The sequence below is a fragment of the Calliopsis andreniformis genome, chromosome 3 (genome assembly GCF_051401765.1).
Source record: "Calliopsis andreniformis isolate RMS-2024a chromosome 3, iyCalAndr_principal, whole genome shotgun sequence".
NCBI lineage: Eukaryota > Metazoa > Arthropoda > Insecta > Hymenoptera > Andrenidae > Calliopsis > Calliopsis andreniformis.
In genome coordinates, this window is record NC_135064.1 from 1013114 (window position 1) to 1025759 (window position 12646).

Consider the following 12646-nt stretch of genomic DNA (forward strand, 5'->3'; position numbering starts at 1 on the left):
TAATCGAAAAAGCAATTAATAAGTCATAATGTGATATATTACGGCCAATTAATAAAACTTAATAAAAATAGAATATTAGGAGATGGTTAATAAATAAAGATAAAATGTTATTACTTACTAGCAAAGACTCGTTTATTTAAATTTTATATATCATCCAGCACGTTTGTGGAATTATTTGTCTCAATAGTTGCAGTGATGTATTTTTTTAACATTCTCTTTTTTTCACATGAGACCAAGAGTATGTCTCATCGTGTATGGCCTCCTTAAGTGTTCTTGTCAAATTATTAATACAGTAAGCGTAAAACCAATAATAATATTTATTTGCAGATAAAAGATCTCGAGGAGGAATATTCAGTTGAAACTTTGAATGACAGTGTCAAGGAAAAGCTACGTTCGTGTTGGTTACAGATCAAACCACTCTTTTTGACACCAAACATCTTTAACCTAATTATAATAGGTTTAATTCAACTCGGTGCTACAATAGGGTTAGATGCTATAAAGTTTCTTGAGATAATAAATTCACTTACGTTGACTCTTTAAATACGTAAAAATAGTCTGCTAGAATTTCGTTTTGTAATTACAGCTTATTTTAATTTAATGGAAATGTATTTGTTTAACTCCATATAGACCACAAAAAATCACTGTTCTGCAAATTAAAACTTTTTTCTGTTTTGCAATATCCAATAGATACCTCTTATAGGGTTTCATTACTCAAACACGAATCCGGAAACAGAATTGCGGTATCACCCTTCGTTCGTGTTTTTGAAAAACACGAGTTTTTGTAAAAATGCATGATTTTGGGCAAAAACGGGATATTACGTGAAAACAAAACACGTTAGAGCGATAGAGGAGAGATTCCTGATGTATGTCAATGTCGATAATTATAATAATTTGTATTTCGGAATAGTTATAAATGATCATCAATTTACGACGAGTTCTTTATCTAACACAAAAGGTGTACATAGTATCTGACTCTATAAATGTTTCTGAAGAAGAAACAGATCAAGAAAAGACGAAGGTAAATCAAAAAGTAAAGGCAACATACATTTAATGACTTTAATAGAAGTTGATAAAGATAATTCAATAATGCACTTACACGTCTTAAACTAAAATATATAGTTGAATATGTAAAAGGATAATAATATGAACATGGCGGTTTACACAGGGAAAGAAGAATTCCGTGGCATCGCTCTCTACGTGTGTCTATATCTCGGCGACCGAGCCACGCTCGGTTCTGGTCGCGGCTCTCGTCCGTGAGTGGTAGTTGATTCAGTTTTCTTTGCTCTCGGTCACCAAAATAATTCATGCACGACCGAAGAAGCAAAAATAAAGGGTCTCGCTCGACCGTCGATGCTCGATCTCAATGCCCGAAATCAATGACGTCATAAAAGACAAGGATAGCATTAGGAATTAAGAATAGGAAAAATTGAAATTTCTTATTTGCAAACGGATTTTCACGCAAGTAACACCAATCGATTCCTTATTCTTTCCCGATGAAAATGATATATATTATTTTAAGGCATTACTATTGCAAAATTAAAGCAAACTGTATACGTGAATGGGCATTTAAAGGTAAAGTGAAAAAAAAAATATCCTAATTCTGACCTTCGGAGGAATGTACTAGCTGTGCCGATGGATTTCGTCTTGCATAAAATACAAAAAAATTTATATCGACTCTTTTTATAATACAAAAATTAAAATTCCATTAGATCCATATTCTATGCATGAGTATATGTATACTTTTCATACTCAAATATGTATAATATATCTATTGTATGTTTATTGATCTATGATTTGAGCCACGTTATAGTTTCACGTGATAATCGGTCAAAGAGCTATGCCAGTTTAAAAAAAAAAAGAAAAAACAATCATTTACCGACACTTGACGCGGTTAGACGTGTTACGACTGTATCGCGAGTATCTGCAAATCCAAAATATTGAAGTTAGTGAGTGAATGAGTGCAAAACAGACAATAAAACCACCTAGTGAAAATAAAAAGACATAATAAGGTGCTGGAAACACTGCAGACACTGCAGCTTCCACACAAACAAACATGATAATTCCTGATTACAGGAGCTCTAAAATCAACACAGAAACAAACCCTCATAACAACGATCATAACATGCCACTAAACCAAAGTTACGCGTCAGCTATACAAAACCCTGTGTTCTCACAAAAAAAACCAACCAATCGTTCTCGACTCTATCGATGGTATCCCACTAAAAGATTATATTAGTACCTTAGGAAAAATAGCGGATCCAGCAAATATTAGATTTGTGTCAAGAATCTCAAACTCCTGTGTCTGTGTATTCCTAACAAGCAAACAACAAGTTGAGAACATCTATGCCAACCATCCGAAGATCACTATAGGAAACAGCTCTGTATGTTTACATCCCCTAATTAGCAACCACAACAGGATTATACTGTCAAATGTATGTCCCGTAATATTACACGAAGCTATTGAAGTGGCAAAGTTAAAAGTAAAACCAATATCTCAAATATCATTCCTCAGGGCTGGAATATCCGAATCGGGATTCGCACATACTCTAAGCTTCCGACGCCAACTATTTGTAAAACCAGAAGACGTGAACAAACTTCCTCAGTACCTAAATATTTTCTATGAAGATACTAATTACTGGATTTATTTATCAGAAGACAATATAAAACGCTACGCGTGCAAAAAAGAAGGACATCTAGCAAACGACTGCCCTGACTCCACAATAAAAGAAAACACCCCCATAACTGATACCCAAACCTTTGCAACATTAACTCAATCAAAGAAAGCATATATCCAAACAACAAATACAAGCACAGAAGATAGAATTGTACAACTATGCCAAATACTAAACAAAAAGTCATCCATTGAAAAGAGTTTATATCTCAACAGTAACAAAACACCAATATCACAATCAAGATCACAGAACTCACAAACAATTTCAAAATTACTGGAGGAAGAAATCACAGATTCATCTTTAATGGACTTGGAAGAATCTTTAGACGAGTACAAACAAATTCCAACAAAAATTCGACAACTAACAAAAAAGAAAAAGAAAACAGGTCCTAATGAAGGAGTTAACACAAAAATTATTGGAGAAAAGATAACTCCTATAAAGAAGCTAATTGAAAATTTTCTCTAACAAATATATCATCAACTATACTCAATGCAAAAGTCTCATAGAAAACGCTAAAGGAAACCCAAATGTGATTGACCTGGCAGTACCATACACAAACGATATTCCAGCCCTCAGCTGTATGATTAAGGACATTTACCCAGTACCAACTGATCGAAGTATAAAAAATAAATGTACAAGGATAACTAAAAGACTCGACGAATATCACCATACAATAAATAAAGAAACCACTGATTCTACACAAAAGTCTATATCAAACAACATCACTAAGAAACCCGAATCTCCACAAAATATAACAGAATCAAGTTAGGAAAATTATACAATGGAATATTAGCGGATACAAACCACGTCAAAAGAAGCTACACCTACTCATAAACGAATCGAATTCAGAAATTATCTGTTTCCAAGAAACCAATTTCAAAGGAAATCTTATTGCAAATATAAAAAACTATTCACCCTTCTTTAAAAACAGAGTAAATAATCATTATGCCAACAGAGGTGTTGTCATATACATTAAAAATAACACCTTCTGTAAAGAAATTCCGCTCCAAACGTCTAGAAGCGATAGCAACTGCGGTAGTAACACACTCTATGGAAATATGCATATACAATGTACGTATATATACCCAACAGCTGCAATTTCTCCATAGATGAATTATTAAGATTTAATAGAACAGCTTCCAAAACCCTTTCTATTACTAAAAGAGGAGATATCATAAACTCATTCCTGGAAGATTCGGAACTTCTTTTACGAAATTTTGGCCATGTTACCCATTTAAATATAGCCAACGGAACCCTCGGAACGGAACGGAACGGATTCCGATCACAATGACAAAAACAACTCCAGAAGTAGCAAAAACCCAATTGGACTCAAAAATGGAATACAAAAAAAGGAAACAAGGAAAGGAAAGGAAACAAGGAAAGGAAAAACAAAACTGAATTCGAAACTTAACACTATGACGTCCGGCGACACCACAGTGGTGACCTTCACAAAATATCGCCCGGCCGGCCGGCGCCAAGCGAAAAAATGCTTAAAAACAGTGCGGCCGGCAAAGTGTTAACACCGTCAATATCGGAAAAATGACCGTTAAACAAAGCAGAAAACTTCAAATTAGATCTTGGTGAATTAGACAAACGAAATCAAGTTATCATCACACGTATAATAATAGGCCACACTCGATTAACACACTCACACCTACTCACAAAAGAAACCACACCTAAATGTACTACATGTAACGAGAACTTTACCATAAAACAATTATGTTTAATTGTCACCATTATGCAGCAAACAGAAAAAAAATATAAAATCAAAAGCAATATGAACGAAATAATAAACACATACGAAAATATAAAAAATACAATCTCCTTTCTCAACACACAACTATAGACACAAAAAGAAATGTGGAAACTGTAGTCAGGCTCACACACATAGATAGATTGAAAAAACATATATGTACATATTGTAAACCGATAGCTGTAAGATAATGCGACAAATTTTAATTCTATTGTACACTTACAGTCCATGTGGGACTGCCAAAAGATATTTTCATATGAAATATCTTTGATGAAAAGATAAATACATTGGTTAATGCGTAAGTTCTGTCCAATATTTCGTTTTTTTTCTTTTTTTTTTTTTTTTAATAAGAAATTCGAAGATTTTTATAGAAAAGATATAACAAAAAATAAAATAGTAAAATATTATGTCCCATAAGTATCTTATGTCTAAGATGGTTTATAAATTATTATTGTTTAAACTTACCTTGTTCTATACACTTTTCCCTATTCTAAAATCTTTTAGAATCGTTTCGCAAAAATCTGCAGATTGAAAATTTTACAAGAGATTTATTTAAAAAAAATATTCAAATACAATTCCTACAATACGTGAGTGTCAGCATTTTTCACATAAGTATTGTACTTTGATTTTCGAAAGAAAAGACTTCGGGCGTGGCGGCAGTCGGTCCGTAGTTCGGTAGACACTCAAACACAGCCTGCGTAGGTCGTGCGACGTTTTCATGTTGTGTAATGAATCAGATGTCTCATTCTATCTTTGAGAGCAAGTGTATCTCTCTCTCACTGCCCGATAAAATAGATTTCTTTACATACTTTGCGTCATATGTATCAATAACTCGAAACCATAACCCTTTTATATTGAAAAGAAGCGGTTCCTACATTTTTTTATTGTTTTTAAACGAAAATTAGTTTCTCTCTAGAGTAGTACTGCTAAAAGTATCATAATGAATTGTAAAAGATAGCGGGGCATTCCGGCCCAGGTAAGCGAACCGTGTGAACCGTGTTATTATAATCAAGTGTCAATATTATTACTGCTATATTATTTGTCTTGGAAGGAGATCAATAATACTTTTACTACTTCATGACTATTCTGCATGAATTAAAGAGGAGAAGTAAGAGAACTCGTATGATAAAATGACAATTTTAGAAAACAAGGTCTTTGTATCTGCAATAACTAAAACGTGTCATTAACTAAGATGTTCTCTTATTTCCATTTAACTTTTTTGTTCCATTTTATTAGATATTTATGTACTTTTTACTTGCATTAATGTGCAAAGTTAATGTAAACCAATAACTTTTTATAGTTATTATTTATTTATATAACTCTTATGTACCATTCAAGTAAGTTTCACATAAGAATCTTAATACATTTATATTTGTCGGATAAAATAATATAATATGCATCGTTGTACCGAGGTATACTGACTCAGCTGTGTCGTCATTCATTTTGTGCGATGCGTACTTTCCGCTTTACCCAATAAGATTCGGTACCCTATGCGGTTGCTATGACAACGACATTGGTCAGGCCCTTTTAGATAGAATAAGACTAAGAATCGACAAAGACAAAGGATAGGCGAAATTCCATCCCCCAACTGTCGAAGGATATTGGTTAAGACACAAAGAGTAGGGAAGTGTACCACGTGAGAGAAGTACCAGAAATGAGCCGAGAACGCGGCAACATCGCAAATAAGCCGCTCCCAGCTCAGGTCTCTTCTTTCGAAAATCAAACTGTAGTACTTCAAGTTCCTTTACTCCAATATGATTTTGTTACATGTATTTTAAGAGCCAACGTTTGTGAATAATTTTAAGTATTTAAATAAACATATAGTACGTGTTAATAATATATTCCTAATTTTTAGATCAAACTCGATTAGGTTATGGATGCCTCAATTGTTCACAATGATGGAACATTTCAAGAGCAACTACACGAAAGCTGATTATTCAAGTACACAACCACGTTTTTGTTACATGCTAGGTCAACGGCAAGCAAATAACTCCTCAGCAACTATACTCGACGAAACTTCAAACGTTGCACATGCATGCATACCGGTATTACAATATTTACGCTTACAATATATTTTTTTAAGTTTCAGTACATTTGGTAAGTTACTACTTACAAAGCGAAGCATAACACATTTTCTTACCTGTTGATTTAGTCTAGAATAAACAATATTTAGACGAGTTTATTTTATATTAAATAAATTCTACTATTGGCACCGACAGATATAGAGTGTAAACAATACATATAAGTAGCAATATTTTAAAGATTAGTAGGTTAAATGGAACACCTATAGAACTAATGGTATTGAAGAGGTTATCTTTTGAAAGTCTTTATTTTGGATTTCCACTAGCGTACAAGTTATTCTCAAAATTGTCATGTAGCATCTGCCTGCCGGTCGCATTTCGCGCTTTTACGAAAACTCGCGCGGCAGTTCGTGTGCCCTCTTTTTTTCGGTCATGTGCGGATGTTTACCAATCGGACGGCTTTTACTTCTACCTCAGCACCCTCTATTTCCTAATTTTCCTAAACTTAACTTGAGACATGAATACGGGACTTCGGGGGGAGGCACCCCCATGAAAAAACTCCAATGACTCATGAGGATTTCCTTCAGCCCTTCACTCGAGGTCGCGGTCGACTTTGGGGTCCGCAGCTGATCCCGCGCTTGCGGATCCAGCACAGTTAGATCTTTCAGAAAATCTTTTTTTAGCTGACATCAAAACGTTTTCAAAACACTATCTGCACATGGATTTTGCGTAAACCATTGTTAGGTTATTAACTTTTAAAGTTGGCGTGTCGCTGGCATTAGCGTTACCCGATGTACATCACAGGAATGTTACTCGACCGGATTAACCATCTTACATTCGCTATTTTGATGTACGCACATACTCCCCATTACTTATTTCTCTCAATTGGCTTTTTTTAAGGCCACCATGATAGACAAAGTCTGACCGAGCAACCTATCTGTGGTGTACATCGGGTATTACTAATACCGCCAACAAGTCAACTTTAAAAGTTAATAACTTAATAATGGTTTGAAATGGTGTTTTGAAAACGTGGTGTGAGGTGATATCAAAAAGTTTCCCAACTGGCTCTCTGGCGTGCCAATAGACAGTGGCACAGAGTTGCCTGCGCAACAATACTGACACGTGACCTTCATCAATCAGTGTGCAAAGGGAGACCGTTGTGTTTACATCACAAGCTGTGAAATTGATATTATTGAGTTCGTGCATGTGCTACTCTGCGATTGCACTATGGACCAAAATTAGGGCAAAGAACCAAAGTGAAATTTTGTGTTAAGCGGGAAAAATCGGCCAGAAACTTTCCAGATGCTACAGCAAGCCTACGGCGATCAAGCAATGAGTCGTACACAATGTTTTGAATGGCACGGGTGCTTTAAAAGTGGCAGAATATTCTTGGAAGATGAGAGCAGTCTGGGAGACCGTCCGCAAGCATTACCGCCGGAAATGTGAAAAGAATTCGGCAACTTGTACATGAAGACCGTCGGAGAACAATCAACGACATGACTGGCATTGGTAATGTCTCGTTTGGTTCAGTACAGGCAATCTTAACCTGTCAATTCAACATGCGGCACGTTGCTGGGAAGTTTGTTCCCCGCCTGTTGACTCTGAAGCAGAAGAAGCATCGCGTTCAAGAACTTCGTCGCCGTGCTTCCGATGACCCAACCCTTCTGTTACGAATCACCACTAGTGACGAGACTTGGGTCTACGGACATGACTTCGAGGCTAAGCAGCAGTCGTCACAATGGAAGAGCCCTTCATCTTCACGACCGAAGAAAGTGAGGCAAAGTCGAAGCTCAATCAAGAGCATGCTCATTGTATTTTTCGATATTCGCGGCACTGTTCTTCGTGAATTCGTCCCCCAAGGTCAGACTATCAATAAGGAATTTTACTGTGACGCTTTAAGTCGTTTGAGGGAAGACATTCGTCGAAAACGACCGGATCTGTGGCGCGCGAAGAATTGAATGTTCCACGACGACAACGCATCCTGTCACCGAATATTCTCCATTCGTGAGTTTCACGCCCGGAACAAGACTGTTACGCTGCTGTTGAATTGCGCGCCAATTATAAAAAACTATGTGAAACGGGCTTTTACCGTTGCGGGAGTGGGGAACTACTGGAGAGGTTAGTCTTTGTCTAGATGGCGACGCAGCATCGCGACACGCGCACGTGGTGATAATATATATTCTCGTAACTAACAATTGTGGAATTTATTTCGAACCCGTTTCCACTCCACCCAAAAACAGCTGCCACAACCGCTCTACTCACCAGATTTGTCTCCTGCCGACTTTTCTGTTCCCTAAGATAAAGATTCAGCTCAAAGGTCACCGTTTCAACACTATTAAGGAGATCCAGTCTGAATCGCAGTAAATCCTCGATGGGCTTACTAAAAGTAACTTCGAGGGCGCATTCCAGAGGTGGCAGAAGCGCTGGGATGCTTGTATTGCTGCGCAAGAGGACTATTTTGACGGAGGTCATGTCGAAACTTAGATAAATAAAGTTACTGTTTAAAAAACTGAGCTAGTCTGGGAACTTTTTGATACAACCTCGTATTAGTGATATTTATCTGCTAAATTAATATGATTATTATTCCAGTATTGCTACAATACCAAATCGGCATTTTTCAATTTTTTCTCTCGTTTTTTTATTTTTTACAACTTGAGTAATTAATTTAAAAATCTGAAAAAATTCCATAATTTGTGCCGCAATAGCTAATGTGTCTGTTTTTTTCAGAATTGTTCATCCAATTTAAGAGAAATTGAAGATATAACGTAAAACGTTTAAGAGAAATTGGGCAATAACGTAGAGATCATGAATTTCTTGTCCAATTGTCCATTTCTTGTCTCGGTCGGCCGAGCACTCGCTATCCGCGCTTTCTGATTGGTCGATGTTTTTCGTTAATAACTCGTTAACAAAGCTTCCGAGGACATTTTTGCAAAGAAAAAAGTTGTTTAGAATTACCCCAAGAATCCCCCCGTGACGGCTCCCGCACTTTGTTTAGTACACCCTTTATATGTATTACATACCAAATCTCCCTTGGTTTGAGTACAATGGTACCGTCAGCGCCTGTAAGTTTAGCATAGTCGCCGGACACTCGTGGTCCCGGTGTTTACATCTCTCGCGACTTCTCTTTATCAGATGCATTTCCTATCTTGAACTTCGGCGATCTAAGGAGGCGGATTTCGAGTTCGTGGACATTTTGATTTCACAGTTCGTGTTACCCGTTATAGTACGCCCTCATTGTTACGATGTTACAGCTCTGGTGTGGGTGACGATCATAGATTCGCTAACGATTTTATTTGTTAGTTATAAGCGTCTAAAAATATGGTGGAAAGCACCAGAAATGAACCCGCTCGGAAATTTCAAGCAGTGGTTGCACGAATAGCAGTATCACAGTGACGTAAGGGAGAAGAGAGGTCACTCACCGCCGAACATTTGATCGGAAATTTTACGATATTCGACAAGACAGCAGGATCCAAAATTCAATTAAAATTGATGAATATCATTGAATAGCAATAATCTTGTCTATTCGTTGCAATCCATTGACCAACTCGAAACACTCATTATGAGATAGAAAAGGTTAATAGGTTCACCTTCATGTAAATTGTCTGTTCACTTCACACATCTACACATCACGATTCTCTCATCCGCGAATAGTGAAACACAGTACGAGGGTATCCTCGAATAACGCTAAACCTGCCTACTCATTACAATCCCGAGGGCAAGTCAAAACACGCCTATGAAATTTCAGAGTAGAAAGAGTTAATGTGTCCACCTTCCGATTAATCGTCTGATCCAAATCCACACACGAAAAAACTTCACAAACTACTACAAGTCTTGGCGTAGAATTTGGAGGAAAACCGCCCACACACAACGGAAATATCGCGAGAAAAAGATTACATTTGTAGGAAAACTCGACACGTATCACGAATATTCGTACAAACGTTCGATGCGGAGGTTCGTCGAAAAACTAACTACGGTTTCTTGAGAAACTTATCGAAGGCCCCCCACAACACCTGGTGTTGTTAGATATCTGGGTCTTTCTCAAAGGTCCTTAACTTTATTGAAGGCTTAGGCTTTTCGAAAACCGAATTGACGCACGAAGGAAGTTTCTCAGTGTTTCATATTCAAATTCCTCGTTTCAATGATTTCTGTAAACAAAATTAAACTAACTACATGACTTGAATCGCACTCGGCGTTTACGTCTATTGCACTAATCACCAGCAATCATTGTTTTCCTGACCGAATGTTACCTAAAATTGATAGAATACAGATATTTTCTTGATGTTTAAATAAATGGAATTTCAAATCAATTAACACATGTGTGGAATGTTTTTGGAAAAGTGGGATCTTGCGACTTTGATTGCAACAGTATGAAATATATTGTCATTCCCCAAAAATGCAAACTCCCTCTATAAAATCCAATACTAAAGTCGTGTATAACTCCGAATATATTCACCTTTTGAAAAAATCCTTTTATGTCATTGTGAGATGTACTGGTACGAATATAATTTCACAATTTCAGGCAGATTGATACTGGGTTCAAAAACCGGTCTTAGAGACGCACCTCTTCTTTATAGGAATCTGTCTATATACAGGGTGTTCGACTATAGATGGAAGAAATTTTAAGATGCGATTCTAGAGATCAAAATAAGACGAAAATCAAGAATGATGATTTGGTGTTTAGGACTTCGTTAATTATTTATAAGCAATTAAACATTTCGTAAAATCCGCCTGTAATCGGGCAAATTATCTTACAATATCGATCGCATTGGGTGCGTGGCAAATGACAGCTAATCGAATCGCAGTGATAATCATTACCATTGAAACAACGAATGACTTATGTGATAGAGAGACAGCAAAATTCGACGATACTTGTCTCGGCTAGATGATTCTGCGATGTGCTTCGTAGAAAATTGATGAGTATTGTTGAATAACAATAAACCTACCTACTCCCAACAATCCATAACACAAATCGAAACATTCATGAACTACAGGAAGTTTACATGAATATTTCGGAAGAATCACACACAATGACAACACATTAATTTCGTATTTGTGACACTCATATTCTTAATAACTGTGCAAAAAAACTTAATTTTACCAATCGCTAGCACTCACAAACTGTTTGTCAAATATTCGAATATTTATAACTACAAAAAATAATTACAGAATACTGTTTGGTTATTCAGGTATTCCACGCAAGACGCGAACTATGTACTTCCCTCGGCGTTCACCTTCACGTCGCTTCGTCGCGACATTCTTCTTTTCTCGAAAATCAGAATCGAGTCGACCGACGCATTGTTTTGTATCCCCGAAAGAATCGAAACACATGTCGTTTGTAACAGTTGTACGTGCATTATAACATCATAATCCCCGCGTATTGAGTTAGTATCTAAACTATGAGCACACTTCATTTGAAAACTATTTTGAAGCCTCGATATTTTAGTAACAAAGGAATCCACTTGGCTAACAATGGAGTGTGCTACTTGCTTCTACTTTGTATTCTCCGAATTTTGGAGCATCCTGTATACATAGGTCAATTACTTTTGGCTTCAGTACTTTAAATCAAATGGATTCATGCTTTTGGATATATTTTTTGTTTGGAGATCTGAGTCTATACGTCAACTACTTGGTGTTTTAACATTTTAAATGTCTTTTTAGGGGAATTTCGCTTATTGTTGCTAGTAATACACAGATTGTAGACAAACAATTAATTTCATTTTAGTATTTCCATATATAACCGGAATATTTATCACGTTTACATCTAGGTATGTTAGGATAGCTTAATATAACAGTGAAGTAACTGAATTTCTGTTTCATTTATTGATTTCACCTGTTACATCCGGCCTTCACCTGGTCCCCTTTTTGCGGTATCAATCAGCGAAAAATGCTGATGCATTCCAAAATATGTAATCAAGTGTGCGATTACGACGATTACGACTAACTCTATCGAGCTCATACAACAAACTGATGTAGGCGTTCTTTTCTTAATGTTATGACACAAAAGGGAATAATATATAAGAACAACAATCGTCAGCGTGCGCCAGTCACAGATAGTCGGAGTCAGACCGAGGGTCAGAGAGAGAGAGAGATTTAGTCTCGTCGTGATTCAAGTACAAATTCGAGTCCGAGTAGAAGTGACAGATCAGAAGGAATCTCTGATTGCCACCCACACAAGAACTGTAACATTGTAACGGCTAGGG

At 36.6% G+C, this 12646-nt stretch overlaps 1 protein-coding gene across 1 annotated transcript in view; it reads left to right on the forward strand.

Annotated features, from left to right (window-relative positions):
• The window catches only part of LOC143177129 (synaptic vesicle glycoprotein 2B), a 77665-nt gene that overhangs the window by 46479 nt on the left and 18540 nt on the right, over positions 1 to 12646 (forward strand). The window contains exons 6-7 of the mRNA XM_076374925.1: positions 328 to 485; positions 6281 to 6470. Coding sequence (XP_076231040.1) covers positions 328 to 485; positions 6281 to 6470 — 348 coding nt within the window. The remainder of the gene's footprint in view (positions 1 to 327; positions 486 to 6280; positions 6471 to 12646) is intronic.